This window comes from Plectropomus leopardus, chromosome 9 (assembly GCF_026936395.1).
Source record: "Plectropomus leopardus strain MGB_pleo_1.0 chromosome 9, ASM2693639v1, whole genome shotgun sequence".
In the NCBI taxonomy this organism is placed as follows: domain Eukaryota; kingdom Metazoa; phylum Chordata; class Actinopteri; order Perciformes; family Serranidae; genus Plectropomus; species Plectropomus leopardus.
Window position 1 is genome coordinate 21,257,693 of NC_142184.1, and position 18,561 is coordinate 21,276,253.

Genomic DNA, 18,561 nt, shown 5'->3' on the forward strand with positions numbered 1-18,561 from the left:
GTCCAACCGGCTTGCCGTAACGAACAAGAGGCGCGCGCGAGGGTGAAGGACCCAGCGTGTAGTTTTCTGTCTTAAGTGTCTTTTTGTTCGCCATGGCTTCGTCCAGCAAAAGACGGAGAACCAGTCATGTCAACAGCGAGTCACAGACTAGTAGCAGCATGTCGGACATGTTCACAGACAGTCAGCCCGATGGAAACGGAGAAGAGCGTCGTTTTGTGGAGGGATCTATACTCCGTCTGACCATGAAAAACTTCCTGTAAGTTCCTGCTGCTCGACTGTCGACCAACTGCACAGAAAACTAACGTTAAAAACCGAAACTCAACTGCCGCCAGCCTGAAACGATAACAGACACCCTGATGATAGCTGGACGGCTAAGCTAGCAGACTTAGCTTGTATATTAGCTTCACCTGACACCGACTCAGGACGCTCTGACCTGAGTACACTAGATGTAAACATAACCAAGACGTGTATCAACCGAGTTAACGCGCTAGAAAGAAGGGGTGTGTCCGCTGTGTCACGACTGTCATCTTAAACCGATTCATTCACACTGTAGGTCACAAAGACTAATATATGTTTCTAACTTCCATTTAAAAATGAGGGCTACAAATCTTAATTAGGTTTTAAGCATAAGCCCAAATCACATCTCAAGTCAACTCTCCACAATGTCTACTGTTGTTACAAGGGGTCGATCAATTTAGATTTTTCAGAACCAATACCGATTATTGATACTTAATGACACTGATAACTAATATGAGAACCGATGTGCATTTACAATAAAATGAAAATATGTCTGTCAAAATTTAGAATTTGGAATATAACAAACTCCATCACAAAACTTTGATCAAATGTTCAAACGAAAAAAAATCAAATCAAACGGAAACTTTCAACATCATATAAAGCAAGTTCCCTGTAACTTTGTTTAACAAAATCATTGAAAATTAAAATAAAACACTAATTAAAAATATAGCTCTGTGAGGTTTTACAAATTAAAAGTTCCTCCCATGCTGACACTCTCTTGCATGAATTGCACACTGCCTTCCCTGGTGTTGATGGAGTGTGATATCACACTTTTTCAATAATTAATTTTATAGGCTATCGTTAAAATAAAAATGCAGTTACAGATTTTTTTATTTAACCTTTTATATAGGATTTATAAGGAGACAAAATATAATTCACAAGCACTAAAAAAAGCATTAAAAGGGAATTCTCCAGGCTCATTTTTAAAACCAGGCAGGCTAAGGACAACAACGTTCTATAGAATCTGCTTCTAACTCTTTCATTTCAGATTTAAAGACATTCAGCAACACCAGCTCCTTAAAATTCAAAGTAATGATCACAATAATCAGCAAAATGCCAAGTATCTGCCTTGATAATCAGCCAGGCTGATAATCTGCCCCCCAAATAGACCCACCAATCACAACACAAAGGAGGGACGCCGCACAAATATCAAAAAAGCTTTGATACTTTGTTAAAGAAATTGTTACTCTAAAAGTAAACAGTACAATAGCAATTATAAAGTACCAACAAAATTTAAGTGCCAACAAATCAAAATGAATAAGACTTGTGAACTTTTTAACAGTTGTATATTGTCATTATTGTTATTTTTCAAACTAGTCGGGCTTGACACTACTCAGAATCACAATCGGAAATACTTTATTGATCCCTGGGGGGAAATTGTGGTTCGTTGCAGTCGCTCTGGTGCCAGCGTAGAGAATTATCGCAAGTAGAAATAAGCACAAGCACAAATATATAATAATAGACATGTAAAAATAGAAATACAGTAAGCGTAAAGAATTAGCGCAGTATACAAATATTTAAATATTTACAAATGAATCATGCATACTATGGTGATTATTTGAATGTGTAAAAATATAATTGTTTTAAAGAGTTAATATGTTTTTTAATAAAAGAAATCGGTACTTGGGGTCCATGTATTGATACAATATTGACGCATAAAATATCACAATACTTTGCTGTATCGATTCCCTCCACAATCCCTCGTATTTACTGTATGAAATGGCTCTCCTGCTCTCTGATGATTACTGTTTTAGTTCATAAAAGTTTATCATGTTTATAATATTTTCTGATGTTATTGGAGGTGGCCTTGATTTCAGGCAACGTGGTCCTCTTCTGCTATAAAACCCTGCAGGGAAACCTTAAATATCTACCTTGTGCTCTGACAGGACCTATGACTACTCCGTGTTGTATCCTGGACCTAATCTGAACATGATTGTTGGAGCCAATGGGACTGGCAAGTCGAGCATCGTGTGCGCCATCTGTCTGGGTCTGGCTGGCAAGACTGCTATCCTGGGCAGAGGTGATAAGGTAAACACAACCACTGGTAGATGAACTTTAAACTTTATCAGACTTTGATTCCTCTCCAAAAGACCAGTGAGTAAATAAAATGCATGATTATGGTTAATAGATTGTAGGTTTTCAGCTGATAGTAACAGCATGAAGTAGGTGTTAAGCACTTTTATTTGAGTGTCTTTCACTGTCCTCTAACATTGCATGTAATGGTGTCTGAGATATCTGAACTAGTGCCTGTAAGTCAAATTATAATATAGTTATTTTTAGCTTAAAAAGAAATACATTGCAGTTAGGATGATAATTACTGATTTTCTTTTCCTCTATAGGTTGGCCTCTATGTCAAACGTGGATGCAATAAAGGACTCATTGAAATTGAACTGTAAGTTATGTGACAGTTACCTTACTAATGCAAGACATTATTATTGTTATTATTATTATTATTTTGTAACCCGGGGGTATTTGGATTGTAAATAAACCTGGAATAGTTATTTATTTATTTATTTAATTTGTTGGTAAATAAACTGGGGATAGTTGTTTGTACACTAGTTGTAAATAAATTTGTTGAAATAATATATGAGTTAAAAGAAAAAAAGCAAGAAAGGGTTAGGGATATATAAGTTTTACTTCTACCTACTCGTTTTGGGACACTGCACTTTTGTTTTGTTTGTTTATGATGTGTTTTAATTTTTTTTTCGAAATAAAGTCACTCATTCATTTACTAACGTGACTCAGCGTTTTAGAAAGACAGATAATTCAGCCTGAAGTGAATCTACTGTTTTGCCAGCTAGTTTTACAGTTATTCAATAACTGATGAATAATTCTATTTAAATATTGCCTAGATTTATTTGATGCAGAATCAAAGTCTTGTTGTTATTTCAGGTACAAGGTTGGTGGTAATGTGGTGATTAACAGAGAGATCCACGTGGAGAACAATCAGTCGCTGTGGATGCTGAACGGAAAACACTGCAACCAGAAAGCAGTGGAAGAAGAGGTCAAGGCTCTGCGTATCCAAGTCAGCAACCTTTGCCAGTTTCTGCCTCAGGTATGCTGCTAAAATTTTCCATGGAGGTCAGGCTGTTTAATTAGCGCTGTCACATTGGAGCATATTTGCATATTTTCAGTCGTTTGTGAAATTGCTTCAATGCATACTTATAGAAATATTTCTTTAAGCTGGCTGATCATTTTTCTATTTCTCAAATGTATCTTTCAATATTTAATGTTTCAAGCTATCGACTTAGATAATGAATAAATTTTTTATTTTATTTATGCAAATCCTTACTTAAATAATAATAACTTGCCTTAAATGTTACCCCCAGTAACATATTTCCCACTGGACACGTTTACATGAACACTAACATTCAACCTTTGTTCTGAGTGTGACAATATTCAGAATTTTATGCGGGTCATGTAAACAGCATATTCCGTTTCGATATTCCTAATCAGGCCGAATCAAGCATTTTCCACTTAAGACGTGTGATATGGCATTATTAGTTATTTTAATAGCATTATTTGTTTGAAATATGCGTCTCGCCTGGGGTTTTTACCACAGTTAGTGTCACAAGGCCACTTTTCTGTTTACCTTTGCTCCTGTTGCAGAAAAGCCCGCATTTCAGCTTAGAAGCAGAAACACACCTTCTTTTAAACTTTATGAAAGACTTAGATATCAACAGGTTATCAGATATGTGCAAATGTCACAACGCCAACCTTTTAAAGAAGGTGTTTGAAGGTATGAAAGAGGAAGGCTGTGTTTGTATGCTCCGCCAAGTCCGCCCATCGTAGAAAATGTTGAGAAACAAAATGACGAGCGGCTCCAGCTGTTTCGCTGTTCTGTATTTTTAGGTGATGAAAGATGTGAGGGCACGTTAATCCGAGTATGAAAGGCAACATGTAAACAGGGTGCTAGGAGAATAAGGATTATTTTATTCATGTCAAGGTGCTCACAGTTTTCCTCCTTCATGTTGATGTGGTTGGTTTGTCTTTGCAGGAAAAAGTGGGAGAGTTTGCCAAAATGTCCAAAGTTGAGTTGCTGGAGGCAACTGAGAAGTCAGTTGGACCACCGGAGATGTATGCGTACCACTGTGAGCTCAAAAACTTCCGCAACAGAGAACGAGAACTGGAGGTAAACATTTTTTATGCAAAGAAATCTAGAATTTTCTTTTTTTAGTCTTTTTCAATGAACATTAAAGTAGATTCCCCTTTCACTCGGACAATTTTATCAAAACAAATCACAGTTGCACCATGTATTATGTAGAAGATGTAAAGGCTGCATTGCAGACCTAAGGATGTTTTTTGGACGTTTTTGCTTTTAATTGATAGGACAGCACAAGTGTGAAAGGGGGAGACAGAGAGAAAGGGAAACAGCCTCTATACATGGGGCGCCCGCTCTATCCACGGAGCCACCAGCACCCCAGACCTCAGGCTCTTCTAAGTTTTTAAGTATTTCTGGCGGTTTGTTGCGTTTTAGAACGTTGTAAAGGAGAAGGCCAGTTTCCTGGAGAAAGCCAAGCAGAGGAACGAAAGGAACAAACATGATGTGAACCGCTACTATGAAAAGAAGAGGCATCTGGACGTGATTGAGTTGCTCGAGAAGAAGAAACCATGGGTGGTGAGTGGTGAAATAACACACTGTGTATGAGGGAGAGAGTGACATAAACAATTCTTTTGACTGCTTTGACTTTTTTCCTCTGATGCTAGGAGTACGAGACCACCCGTAAGGAGCAGGAGGCTGTGAAGAAGGAGCGAGATGAAGCCAAAAAGCAGCTGTTTGTGCTGAAGCAGACCCAGGCTCCCATGCTGAAGAAGATCCAGCTGATTGACAATCAGATGAAGCCCACTGATGCACAAATAAAGGCTAAGGTGAAAACACAGTTGGTGTTACTCTCTGATTAGTTTACAGTATGACACTTTGGTATAAAAAAAGAAATGCGGTAAACGATTTGTTATTTTTTTTGTAGATTACATCTGTATGTGTATTTGTGCTGAGAGGTTTAGCCATTAGCGCTCACTGATAGTTTTGAATGGTTTTATGGAAAAAAGCCTCTTTGGGCATCCATGAGGATTTCACATTAATTGCGATTACATAATATATGTATTAGAGCATTTTACTGCCCACAGAAATGCACAACAGAATGATAAGACTTTTTTTAGTGGCACACTGGAGAATACCACAAACCATTTACACTGCAGTGGAGGTTTGATTCTCAAATCCATCTTCACTGAATGTGATGTAGGAGTAATCAAAATTAATTATAAACCTTTTGAAAGTAGGTTTAATGTCCTCATAAAAATGAGATTGCTAGAATTTTTGAGCATGTTTTTCTGCAGTACAATAAATACAGGAATGTAATGTTTATAACACAATCATGATCATTGCGATCACGTTCTTTTTCAGACTGCACTCATCAAAGAAGCCTCTCTGAAGTGCAAACAGAAACAAGACCAGTTGGATCGAAAAAACAAAGAGGTGAGACTCAGAAAGAGGAAGAAAACTTACAGTACTTGAAGATGATGATAGCAAGAAATGTTATTGACAATGTTATTGTCAATAAGATTATATTTATTATATATTTATATAAATAAATAAAATACATTATCTTATTGGTTAATGTCCTAGCTGATTTTAGTTTCTTTAACAAAAATCCATTCCTAACTTTGCATTAAGTAAGAGGAGATGAAAACAGAAATTGCTATTTGAATAATCAGTTTTTTAAATATTTATGATACAATTCTACTTCATGTAATCTATCTTACTGACTGTTCTTGTTCAGTGTGCCTTTAGCACAGAATAAAGTAGACTTTATCTGCAGCTGTCTCTTCTCTATAATAAATGATCTTGTTCCCTGATCTTCTCCTCAGATTGAAGATATCAAACAAATGCTGAAGCTGAAGCAGACGGAAGAAGAAGACCACCAGAAGCGAATCAGCAACACCAGACGGACCATTGATGATTTGGAAGCAGAGCTCGCCAAAGTTGGTGACCAACCTGATATGACACCGCGGATCAATGCTGTCAATGTTGAACTCAGGAACATCCGGGAAGAGAGAGCAAAAATCGAAGGAGAGAAGGCCGACCTGCGCAGGGAGAAGGACAACCTCCTTGCTGAGTACAAAAGTGAGTTTCCTACAAGTTATGAAGTTTACAAAAACAAAGATCTAATTATTTAAAGTGGAAACAGAGAACTTTTCCCCTCATATTGTTTGTGAGTGGTATTATTGTTGGCGCCACTGTCACAAAGACAACCGGATCTCTCTCTGTTTTCCTGAGAGCCGAGCAGCAACCACAGATTCCACAGTTACTTTGGCTGTTTCACTGTTTGTCATTTCCACAAGTGGGGATAGAAAGGGAAAAGAACTTACATTGATACTCTTTGGTTAATGGGGATAGCTTCTGACAGCTACTGGGAACAAACAATAGTGCTGTCCTCTTCCTGTTGTAGTTGCGCAATTGTTGAAGCGCTTCCATCGTGCTGTAAATAAAGCCTTCGTTTTCCCGGCAGATCGGAGCCATTGGCTGACAGAATTGCAATAAGCTGTATGCCTCATTGTGTGAAAGCGACAGGGATCAGTGTGGGGCAACGTCAGGCTTGACTTTAACATTGCTTTCCTAACTTTGGAAAACAAAATGTAACAAATAAATACAATTGCTCGCTTAGCTATGCGGTCTACCGGCACGCTGCTGATGCACGATATAGTGCATGCAAGAGTAAACGCAGAACTCGGCTGAATAGATTTGCCCCATAGTCACTGATATCCAATGACTATTGGGCAGAGTCAGTATCAGCCCGATACCCAGTATCAGTGTGGGATCAGTGCATCCCTAATTCTAAAGACCATATAGACCATAAAGACCATATAATGTGGCTCATGTGGCTGATGTTCATTTGTTTCAATTGCCAGTGTTGGAGAGAAAGCTCAGGGACATGAACAACATGATGAATGCCAAAGAGGAGAAGCTGCGAGGACGCTACAGGGACACACACACTGCCCTCCAGTGGCTCAGAGAGAACAGACAACTCTTTAATGGGAATGTACACGAGCCCATGATGCTGGTGGTGAGTCCCCCTGAACCATGAGGGTATTTTAACCCCACCCTGTTTAGTATTTGTAAGCAGGCTATAAAATGTAATTAAGTGTTTAAAGGCTGCGATGTATTCTGTGCTGTTGATAAACTCTGTACATTAATAAACACATAGAAATATCATTATATCTGCATACAGCTACAGTATAGTGTGTTATAAACCATTCACTAAATGATTACAAAGTGCTCATAAATGCTAAATAGTGTTTAAAGTAAGTATTACCACAGTAGCGGGATGACGAAATTATTCTGATTCTATTTTTATGAAATTGGGGAGAGTTCATGTCTTAACAGGTTTTTTTCACAAAATTTGTCTTGTCCTCTGCTCATTCGACAGATCAATGTGAAAGATCACCGCTTTGCTAAGTATGTGGAGAACCACATCTCATTCCAGGATCTGCGGGCGTTTGTCTTCCAGAGAAAAGACGACATGGAGAAGTTTATGACTGAGGTCAGTCAGCTGCAGATTACGTTTGTCATGTTGACTAGGTGGGCACTCCTGTGATCTCAGTTGTTTGATGTGAGGTGGTAATAAAACTCTGTCTATGTTTCTCTTTTCTTGATTTTCTGTCAAAATCAAATATGTTTAATACATTTTTAGTCTTTGCTCATACAAACAGTCATGTCCAATGACGTGGACATCGTCAAAAACCAATAGGTGCGCCCTCTCCAGCACCAAACTGAAAGCAGCAAACCAGATAGACCGTAAACATGGAGGAGGAGGCTCATGAACGTGAACAAGTCTCGGTTCTCTTACACTGGGGAAAAGGAGGAGAATCCGGTGGAGACGTGGAATGGACAAGAGTCTGTTATTTCGGCGTGTAATGATCCACCAAGCAGAATTTGTTTTAGTGAAAAATCTTATTTTTAAAAATAGTTTGCCTTTCATTCCCACAATCTCATTCCTCTAAAGTAGCACAATTAACCAATAGAGGTTAGTAGTAAGTTGGTGTGAGAAAATCCAAAATTTTAAATTTTTTATGGATTGTATTGATGCCAAATTGACAAGAATACTGTCAATATATGACACCTTTTATCTCGTGTTTCTAGAGTTTTGTTTTTCCTGACATGTCAAAGTCTTCCAGTGTATAGCAGGTATAAGAAATTCAGTTTGAGCTGTCCTCACTCTCAGGTCCGTGACAAGAAGAACTTGAAGGTGAACTCCATTTCTGCTCCGGAGGAGTCATGTTCTAAGAAGAGGCCATCCCGAAATATTGAGTCCCTGAGGTAAGAGAAAGTTATTTTACTTGAAGGGCAATGACCTAAAATCAACATCCACTGTATTTATTTTGTTAGTCTATTTATGTTTGTAATTTTATTTGTGACCATTACTTTTTTAGTCTTTGTATGCACTTTATGTGTAATTTTCTCACTTATTTGTAGCCGTTTTGGGTTCTTCACCTACCTGCGTGAGATGTTTGACGCCCCAGAAGAGGTGATGAGTTATCTCTGTCACCACTATAAGGTTCACGACGTCCCTGTGGGCAATGACCAAACTAAAGCCATGATCAAAACGGTACGTTCCTCTTCCCACATTACTCAAGTTCTCACAACACAAGAGCAGAGAGTTGGGGAAGTGAATTAAACAGAAATAGTGTAGGTTGAGACTGAGAGACCCATAAAAAATCATATAACTGTTGCTTTGGTCATTGATTTGATCATCTGATTTCGTTTTACTGTATTTTATGTTTCGTAACTTCAACCTTACAGTCGTTCTTTTTTGGACCATTGAAGTACAGAGAACTTAGTGTTTATATTTTATTATACTTATTATTTATTATACTCTTTTATTTAAGAGCGTCTCTGCTGACCTCGATCTTTGTCCATCATTTCGTTCTCACAGGTGATTGAGGAGCCCTACCTCAGGGTGTTATACACAACAGAGGAGAGGTACACACTGAAGAGGTCCCTTTACTCCAACAAGATCAGCACCAGTAACTCCGCAGTGCCGCCTTCTCAGTTCCTCATCATCGCTGTGGACGCTGAAGAGAAACGGCAGCTGGAGCAGCAGATGAGGGTGAGGGAGTGAACCCTTTTCTTTACCTCTAACATTTCATAAATCTGGTACTCCTATGAATATACCTCAAAATGTCACACCTTAGTTTGACTGTTAACCCCTCCCCCCGTGACAAGGCCTGTGAGCTGAAGTTACGAGACACTGATGAGCGGCTGAAGGCTCTGCAGGCGGAGGGTGCCACACTTGATCGCCGTGACAATGAATTGCTGGCAGAGAAGAAGCACCTCTCTGAAGTAAAGGGCAAAAAGAGACAACTGGAGCAGAAAATCAGCACCAAACAGGACAGGCAAGTCTGTCTTCAGTATTTAAAAAGCCTAACAGGCACTGAATGTTTCCCTCCGCATCTTGTAATATGTTGGTGTGTATGACTTGATTAGTTAATAGTCTCTGTTGAGATGTGTGAGTTTGATTTATACTCCCTCTTTTCATGTTTTTAGTCTGAGGCAGATGGAGCAGAGTATTATTGACTTGCAGAAGATCGAAGAGGAGACTAAAGAGAAAATTGCAGCTGTCAATTCCCAAAAGGTGGCCATAGTGACAGCGTTCATGGCCCAAATGAAGGTACAGATTGGTGAACTTAGAAGTACAGACCCGTATGCTTTGGATTTGATGGCTGTGACATTTAGATTTTCGATATTGCGTTAACTGTTAGTTGAACACCGGTACTTCTGTCTGTCATTTACCTCCGCTCTATGTTTTATTGCTTCTTTCTTTAATACACTTGAACGCTACCCTCCCAGCAGACATTATGCCAAACCTTTTTAGTCTAATTAAAGCTTTAGTACAAGACTTTTACATTGAAATGAAGGTCCCTGACAGTCAAGCCCTTGCCAAACAAGTTCACACAATGCTGATTAAACCCATAGTGGCCAGGGGGGAGCTTGCTGTATTGCAGTATGCTGGAATTGTGGTGTCTGTGGTGACTTTCCTGCACAGGTGCATCAGAAGTGATGCATTTTATGTTGAACAGCCAGGGCTAAAGGGGGCAGGACACAGGGGGGAGACTATAGCGGTGGAACAGTAACTAGGAGTACTGCGAAAGCTCTGGTGGAAAATCCTAATTGGTGTCCAAGAAAAGTTAGGCTGGACTCAAATCTCCAGATTTCATCGTACTTGCAGACTCGCAGACTTTGTGGATGGATTTTTTCAGTAATAAAAAAGCCTATACATGGGATTTATGTTTCGTTATCTGCTGGGACAGATGAATAGACAGAAAATGACAGCGGCAATGACTGTGTGTACATGAATGTAGTTGTCACTCAAATTTTTCCATGGCAACAAGTTAAACAAACTCAAGGTCTTTCTATCAGCTTGCAGTCTCTGCCTGTGCAGACTTAATGTGATGACAGAAAACACACCACAGTTAGGATTCAGCCCTACTGAAGTGAAACTTGATCTTAAATTCACGGGAACATCTGAAGAGAAAGTATGCAGGGCTGATGCAGAGAGCTCACCAGGAGACATACTCGTGAGCATATGTTGACAGTGTTTGTGTAATTACTCTCACCGCCAGAGAGGGGAGGGGGACAAAAGTTCCACAAAACAGGTCTAATTAAACCGGGAGAAAGACTATTTCTTTAAGTGTGATACTGTAATCATAGATTATATCATGTCTTGCTTTAAAAGTGCAAACCCATCCTTGTAATTATTTCCCCTCTTTCTTTTCTCTCATGGTTTGTAGCTGAGAGCCAAACTGACTATGGAGAAGGTGTACCTGGCTTTGGAGACGGTGGGGCTGACGGCTGAGAAGACAAAGCTGGAGAATGACTGCAGAGAAGGCGCCTCTGATATCAAGACATTTGATGTAAGTTTTTCACACACACCTTTACATACGGCTGGCCTGATGGAGTGTCGATGGCATTAACTGCATCATGTGGGTTTTTGCAGCAAAAATGCAGCCGTCTGGAGCAGAGGAAGGTCCAGCTGACAGAACAGTGCAAAGGCCTGCTGAAGAGAGCGAAAACCATCTGCAGGATGCAACCTGATGAGTCGTTACCTGAAGACCTGCGTAACGTAAGTGTTTATTTTATCACTGAATTAAACATGCCTCATCACTTGCTGTGGGATATTATCCTCCTCGTGTGGTCCAGTTGCTGCTGTGGAGGTCTTTTAAACACAAATTATTATTGATATGTGCTACTAAAATATTCACAGTTCTTGTTTTTCCATGAATGCAGGCTTTCAGCAAGCTGCCTGACACGCTGGACGAGATCGATGCCATGCTGAACGAGGAGCGCTCCAGGGCCGAGTGCTTCACTGGCCTCAGTGAAAGTGTAAGAGCACATGAGAGTCAGCCAAAGTTATTCCTATGTAATCATTATTTTATTCTCAGAATGTAAACCCAGAAATGAGATGCATTTTGAACAATCCGTTCTGGTCTTTTTCATCAGTGGAACTCAACAGAAACGACCTTTTTAAAAATGTCTGCGGGAAAGTGTGATCAGACCATTCAATACTATTTTGTTGTTATTTATTCATTTATTACTAGCAATTTATTCATTGTTGGCTTTCTTACTTTTTTGGACACAAATTGTGAGTGTGAATACATTGTGGCATGTACGCTTGTTAATGCTCTCCTGCTCTATAAAGGTTGTTGACGAGTACAACAGGAGAGAGCAGGAGATCAAACATCTGGAAAAAGAGTTGGAAGATAAGAACAACGCCCTCAATGCTTACCGACAGAACATATCAGAGGTAGGAGATCACCGCAGTGATTCCTCTGGTATGGTGTTGTAAAAAAAAAACAAAAACAAAAGGTTCGACAGCATTGTCATCCTGTGTAGAAATGTGTGTGTGGTGATTTCTGAGTGTGTGTGTGTGTGTGTCTCACAGGCAAAGGAGCGCTGGCTGAACCCGCTGAAGCAGCTGGTGGAACAGATCAATGACAAGTTCAGTGATTTCTTCCGCTCCATGCAGTGTGCAGGAGAGGTAGATCTGCACTCAGAGAATGAGGTAAATTCTCACTGTCATAGATGTGATGGGCTTTTGTTTTTAGTTTTAGCACTGAGAATTTCAATAATTTCCCATTAAAATGCTATCTTGCATTGCAGGAGGAGTACGACAAGTATGGGATCCGAATTCGGGTGAAGTTCCACAGCAGCACTCAGCTCCACGAACTGACGGCCCACCATCAGAGCGGAGGAGAGCGCAGCGTCTCCACGATGCTCTACCTCATGGCCCTGCAGGAGCTCAACCGCTGCCCCTTCAGAGTGGTGGATGAGATCAACCAGGTCACCACTTCAAAGCCTTCAAGTGTTAAATTCAAAAGATGGTCATCTGCATTCTTATGTGCGTGTGACTGAGGCTATTTCTGTCTTTGGTGTAGGGAATGGATCCTGTAAATGAGAGAAGAGTCTTTGACATTGTGGTGCGCACAGCCTGCAAAGAGACAACATCCCAGTACTTCTTCATCACACCCAAAGTGAGAGTTTGTTCCTTCTGATGAGTGCGTTCAGATGGTAGCGAGAGATGGCTTTGATTAGTATTTTTATATTAACAAAGGATCACCTGACTACTTATATGAATGTGAATGTGAATGTGAATTACCCAACTCTACAGTTGAACCTCAGCTTTGCAGAACGTTTTGACATCTTTCAGCACCTTTGGTTTCACGACCTGCAACTCAACTGTTTTGTTTCACTCTCTCTGCTTTCATCATTGTACTTAACAGCTGTTTTCAGAAAAACCCACACTGTAAACAACCTTCTCTACACCAAGCAACAAAGTTAAAAACTAGCTGGTGAACAGAGCAGAGCATATAGAAGTGGAAGAGACAGATATTTCCCTAAGGAATGGACTTACATCAAGCGGCCAGAAACATGACTCTGTATTGATGCCTGTGTTGGTCATCATCTGCTGCATTTGTAAATAAGCAGCTGTTTGCTACATATGAATTTAAACTAAAAAGGTGATGATGATATGTCGCGTTTCCAGCTTGTTTTTGATGGGCCCAAGTGGTGAAAAATGTTTTTGTGAATCTGAATATCAGATCTTTTATAATGTGACCAGTGAAAGTCTGTGCTCTGTGTTTTCCTGAACTTCTGCTCCTGTCGTGTTTGTCTCCAGCTGCTGCAGAATCTTAAGTACGCGGAGGAGATGACCGTCCTGTGTGTCCATAACGGCAGCCAAATGCTTCCTCCGACCCAATGGAACGAGAAGGCTTTTATCAGACGGTGTCTCCAAAGAAAAGCCAGGGCTTGAACGCACCATCTGACCTGTCCCATGTGGATTCAGTTAGTTCCCAGTCTGTGAGTTCAACATTTACAACGTTTATCAATTATTATAAATAATTTATGCTTTGCTGTTGTTTCACAAACCCATCACTTTTGTAAAATACACATTTATAAAACAGGTGTTCAGAAAAAAAAATGAATTGAGAGTATTTGTTGTTTTCCCATATGCATATAGTTCTTTATATGCAGCAACTTGTTAACTCTTTGATAATACAAAATACTGAATGTACAACTGTTTTAACTCTTCTTTAACAGTTCACATGTTTTTATATTTTAATAAAATATTCTGCTGTTTCTGGTCTAAATGGGTATGTTAAATGTATTTAAAATTCAAAAATATCTGACCTTACCGCCTCTGTATTTTTGACATCATCAGTGTAAAGCATCTCTTCTTTTTCAGTGTTTACTTTACATAATTCACCTTTTAGCATTAATTTTTATATGTGTGACATTTGGATTAACACAAACCGGACAGTAATTCACTCTTAAGAACTCCTTTATTTACAGAGCACTCGTGTTTATAACAGTTAGAGATAGTTATGGAAGCTTCATGTTGAAGGGAAGCTGGCTTTATTCTCCCTGGTGCACCTGGAGAGAGAAAAACGAGCAATGTATTGTTATTTGGGACACACTTCGCTCAAAGCAGATAATGAGATATGTAGGTGAGAGTCAGATCGAGACTTAAATCAGGAGTTTAAGGTTTCTTTTTCATAGAAGCTGGGATAATATGCCTGAACATCACCTGTGCTTCACTTAATGCTGTGAATGGAGCACCTCTGTGGATCGACCCACACTCTGATTTTTGTCTCTTGTTCCCTTTCCAGCATGTCCTGCTTCAAGTTTTCCTGCTTCCTGTAAATTGACATTTTAAAATGACGAATCAACACAGTTAAATCAAACTCCTGAAATGCCATAGCCAACACAGCGAATCTTTCCTGCCAGATCATAAACCTGAAGTCACAAACACATGCCTGTGTTCCTCAGAGACCGTCTCCCTCTGGTGTAAAATCTGGTTCTTTGTCCAGAAGAAGTCCTTGTGGTGATCGTAGACTGACTTAAGGTGGAAGTCGAGGCTGTCGTTTAGAGCCTGAGGTTGGGAAAAGAGCAGTGCATTCAAGTTACTGGCCTTGAAATATTTTTCTGGTTTCATAAGTAAAGGTCACGATCATGCTCCTTGGAGGTTACCTGGTGCTCATAATGCGTAACGCTCCGCTGGGAGCTGGCCAAAGTGGCTGCATCATGGAGGCGACTCCAGGGTTCCTCAGTTTGGGCCAGGTGAGTTGGTTTATCATATGTTTTCCACTGTACAATGGGAAAAGAAATCCAAATTTACAAAGAAAATACTCACAATATCATTTTAAAGGAGCAGTGTGTAGGATTTAGTGGCATGTAGCAGTGGGGGTTGCAGATTATTACATTTATCTAAAACTTCTCCTCCGTGCCAAGAGTAAACTCTTTGTTAGGATTGCTTTAGTGTTTATTGGCAGGACATTTTTTCTGTATGCGTAGAAGTATCTTCCTCTCCAAAATAAACTGACCTGGTGAGTTAAACTGGTAAAAAAAAATAAAGCAGTTTCACTTTACACATCAGGGTTTTAACATTTTAAAAATACCAAGTATAGGCAGTGTTTTGTTGTTTGTCTGAAACATTGTGGTGTAACATGGTGATCTCTGTAGACAAAGACCCGCTCCCTTTGTAGATAGAGATTTTTCATTTTAAGGTAACGAAAACATGATTCTTACTTTCAGCTGATTATACGCTAAAGAAAACAGGCTACTTACTGTACAAGATTCCATTTTCTGCATTTTCATTCTGTTCTCTTAAAACCTCAATTATTTCAATTTTGTGCTCACATGTTGCATATGTCTGATGTGATTTTTGTGTAATCAAAATACTACCGGTCAACCATCAGTAAAGTTTTGTCTAGCAAGTTAATAGGGATATGTCACTAGTAACTTTTACAGTTTACAGTATGATTGACACGTGATTGAATTAAAAAAAAGTGCTTTATGTCCAGTATCAAAATAATTGTCAGTAGCAAACGTAGGCCTATATTGAGAAATACATCTCTTTAGCCTTAAACATATATTTTTTTTTTTTCATGCAAGTAACACGGATATTAGACAAACATTTCGTTTTTATCCGGAGAAAAACCCACCTGCTGCGGCCGGAAGCCGCTCAGAGTGAAGTCGTTTTCATACTTTGTGGAGGGGAAAGGATCCCGGCGAGACATGTTTAAAGACAACACGAGGCTCGGAAGACGAAAAACGTCACTTTGTTGCTGCTGTTGTTGTTGTTGTTGGTGATGTTGGTGTTAGCTAATGATAAAGGGCTCTAGATGAACCTTACTAGAACGTTCATTATCTGGTTACTAAGCAACCACAAACTTCCGGTTAGACCTTTCAAAAGAAAACAAGTTTTCGCGGATTTCCCCTCTCACCACGTGCCGTGGGTCTGGAGTGATAAGAATTTATTCTCCCACGTGTAACTGCTATATCTGTGAAAATGTACAAATAGTAACTTTTCTACCTCGAAATGAACATTTACGTTTTTCTGAACCATAAAACACGCGCAACTGCGCAAAGAGACTGATCATTATAATGGGACTTATTTTTTTTAAAAAAAAATAGATCAGGTGAAGGCATGCAAATTTAAATGGCTGTATTTTGTATTTCTTTTGTATTTTTCACAGCAGATTTTTTAAGAAAAGATGAAACTCCAAAGCCAAAATTGCAATATTAATCGTAATCAGAAACTGTAGACAGAGGTTGTTGGATTTTTAAATTTCAGACAGTCCTTAAATACATTATGTGGGATGAACGCTATGAAAATAACCAAATCTATGCACCCAAATAGCAATCTTTCAGCAAAATCACTTTATTCTACATATCTCATTTGAAAAAAATGCCAAAAATAAACTGCACAAACTAACCAGCATGCAGAACAAGATAGAAAAACAGAGGCTTTTTTTTTCAACTCCAGGATTACGTCTAAAACTTTTTACAAACGTTTTTAAAATTGAATTACTAATTTATGGTGGAGAGAGGGTCATGCATTTTCCCCAAGTCACACAGGGAGGCTTAAGGAAAAATATTTGTAGCTTCGGGGAAGGTCAAAAATCAAAACAACCCCCTCTACTGATTAATTAAGAACAGCCCCTAAACAATATTTGTTCTTGAAGATTAATAGCCCACCGATAATGACACATGTCGACACAACAGAAGGCAGGCAAAACACAACTCAGCCTATTGCATTTCAACAATCAGGCACTACAAGATGATTCAGAGTAAACAGCCAATCACCTCCCAGTGTTTGTTCACCTGTTCAGAGTGAAGCCACGCCTCCAGCTGCAGGGCGGGCAGCACCTGAGGGTGCAGGTAGCCCTCTGCTCCTCCGTCTCCATCACTCCATCACTGACAGGAGGCGACCATGCAGCGAAGCCGGACACACCTGCGCCACCTTTTACTGGGGCTGCTTTTTGCGCAAACGTATGCGGAACTGCCCATGTGCAAAGAGGTGAGGAGCTTCATATTGTTTTTGTTTTTTTAGACATTTCTCTTTTGTGGATAACAAACCATCCAACGCTAAAATTGCTAATTTGTCAATCGATTATGGCAATTTAAAAATGCATGTGTAGGTTTCATTTCTTATGGATGAGCAGTTTATGGAATTTAAATCTACGAAAATATTACATTTATTGCTCTGAGGTGCAACATTTCTGAACGTTTTGAAAGATGGCTGACCTGTTTACCCAGTAACATATGTCAGATGATGCAAGAATGATTGACTTTAAAATTAAATATAGAATAAAGAAAAAAGTGCATTTTCTGATGGGACTGAATTAGCCCAATCCAATAGTGTTCATTTAATCAAGACTAGTGTTGGCCTCCTTCACATATTGTGAGTCAGAAATAAACATATGTTTCACTGGCCAAGGCTTGAATTACATTAGCCACTTGTGCTTGTTTCAGTGCTGTTATCACACATGTGTTTTACTAAACCTTCCATATGTGACATCCTCTGCTACTCGCCCTTATATAGAATATGTGTTTTAAATTTGTATATTAACAGTACAGTTTAATAGTGCCCAAAACATTTCTTTTTTAAATCAGCACACTTTGAACATTACCACCCAGTGTGTAAAGTTAAGATATGAGTGCTGTAAGGGAAATGTTAGCACAGTTGGATCCGTAGTCTTGTAACGTGAGTCTATTTGGTGTATAGGTGATGATTTAGGGAAGAAGGTGAGTTTGTTTCCATGCCAGTCCACGGACCATGAGGCTCAGCGCTCATTATGTCCTGTTGCCTCGGTTTCCTCATGTTTGTTTAACCCTTTGAAACCTGGAACGACACTAGTTTTGTTTTGCTGCATTTGGGTGCCTTTCACAAGCAGTTAAACCTTTGAAATGTCAGAAAATTGTTTTGATTTCTATCTAAAACATGAGAAGAAAAGGCAATTGGCATAAAATGTCAAATTGCAAAAAAGTAGTTAAAGATAACAAGAAAATTACCTGAGAAATAGCTCTAAAAATACAATTATTAAATAACTAGAAAAAAATCGAGAAAAATAAAATCATAGTTAAATAACATTTTTTTTCAGGTAATTTCCTGTTTTTGTTATTTTTCTTTTGTTTTTTCCTTTTTTTTAATTTTCAGGGAATTTTCTTGTAAGTTTTTTTTCCTAATTTCTTGCTGTTCTTCAGGTCATTTCTTTTAAAGCTGTTCATTGCCTTCTTTCTAAGTATTTAAAAGAAATCAAGATAACTTGCTCAGGTTTGAAAGGGTTAAAATAGGTGATTCTGCGACAGCACATTCCCAGTTTGATGCATTTTAACATCAGCTCGTCCCACCCAAACATCATCCGACACCCACAGCTAATGTAGCAGCTCTAATCGAAAACACAGACTCAGAGGAGAGCTGCTGC

At 39.1% G+C, this 18,561-nt stretch overlaps 3 protein-coding genes across 4 annotated transcripts in view; 2 read left to right on the forward strand and 1 right to left on the reverse strand.

The window, feature by feature from the left end:
• Positions 1-15,205, forward strand: smc5 (structural maintenance of chromosomes 5). Of its 2 annotated transcripts, XM_042491214.2 has the most exons (25): positions 1-256; positions 2,184-2,325; positions 2,637-2,689; positions 3,190-3,352; positions 4,295-4,429; positions 4,775-4,915; positions 5,005-5,166; positions 5,702-5,773; positions 6,166-6,421; positions 7,207-7,361; positions 7,725-7,838; positions 8,520-8,614; positions 8,771-8,903; positions 9,231-9,404; positions 9,521-9,690; positions 9,842-9,965; positions 11,086-11,208; positions 11,292-11,417; positions 11,582-11,677; positions 11,994-12,098; positions 12,237-12,356; positions 12,455-12,634; positions 12,730-12,825; positions 13,470-13,651; positions 14,461-15,205. In XM_042491214.2, exons 1-24 carry the CDS (start codon positions 93-95, stop codon positions 13,602-13,604), a joined length of 3,234 nt encoding a protein of 1,077 aa, XP_042347148.2. In that variant the 5' UTR covers positions 1-92; the 3' UTR covers positions 13,605-13,651; positions 14,461-15,205. The 2 variants fall into 2 exon arrangements, with proteins under 2 accessions (XP_042347148.2, XP_042347147.2); XM_042491213.2 differs by lacking the exon at positions 14,461-15,205 and having other exon boundaries at positions 13,470-13,941.
• On the reverse strand, positions 14,115-18,268 carry cfap276 (cilia and flagella associated protein 276). The gene is made up of 5 exons (XM_042491219.2): positions 15,796-18,268; positions 14,822-14,938; positions 14,608-14,723; positions 14,379-14,488; positions 14,115-14,224 (listed from the first exon to the last, which is right to left on the reverse strand). The coding sequence occupies exons 1-4, from the start codon at positions 15,868-15,870 to the stop codon at positions 14,386-14,388; spliced, it is 411 nt and encodes a 136-aa protein (XP_042347153.2). The 5' UTR covers positions 15,871-18,268; the 3' UTR covers positions 14,115-14,224; positions 14,379-14,385.
• Positions 17,018-18,561, forward strand: part of elapor1 (endosome-lysosome associated apoptosis and autophagy regulator 1) — a 16,121-nt gene continuing 14,577 nt past the window's right edge. Inside the window, exon 1 of the mRNA XM_042491215.2 lies at positions 17,018-17,153. Within this exon, the coding sequence (XP_042347149.2) occupies positions 17,067-17,153 (87 nt within the window). The 5' untranslated portion in view covers positions 17,018-17,066. The remainder of the gene's footprint in view (positions 17,154-18,561) is intronic.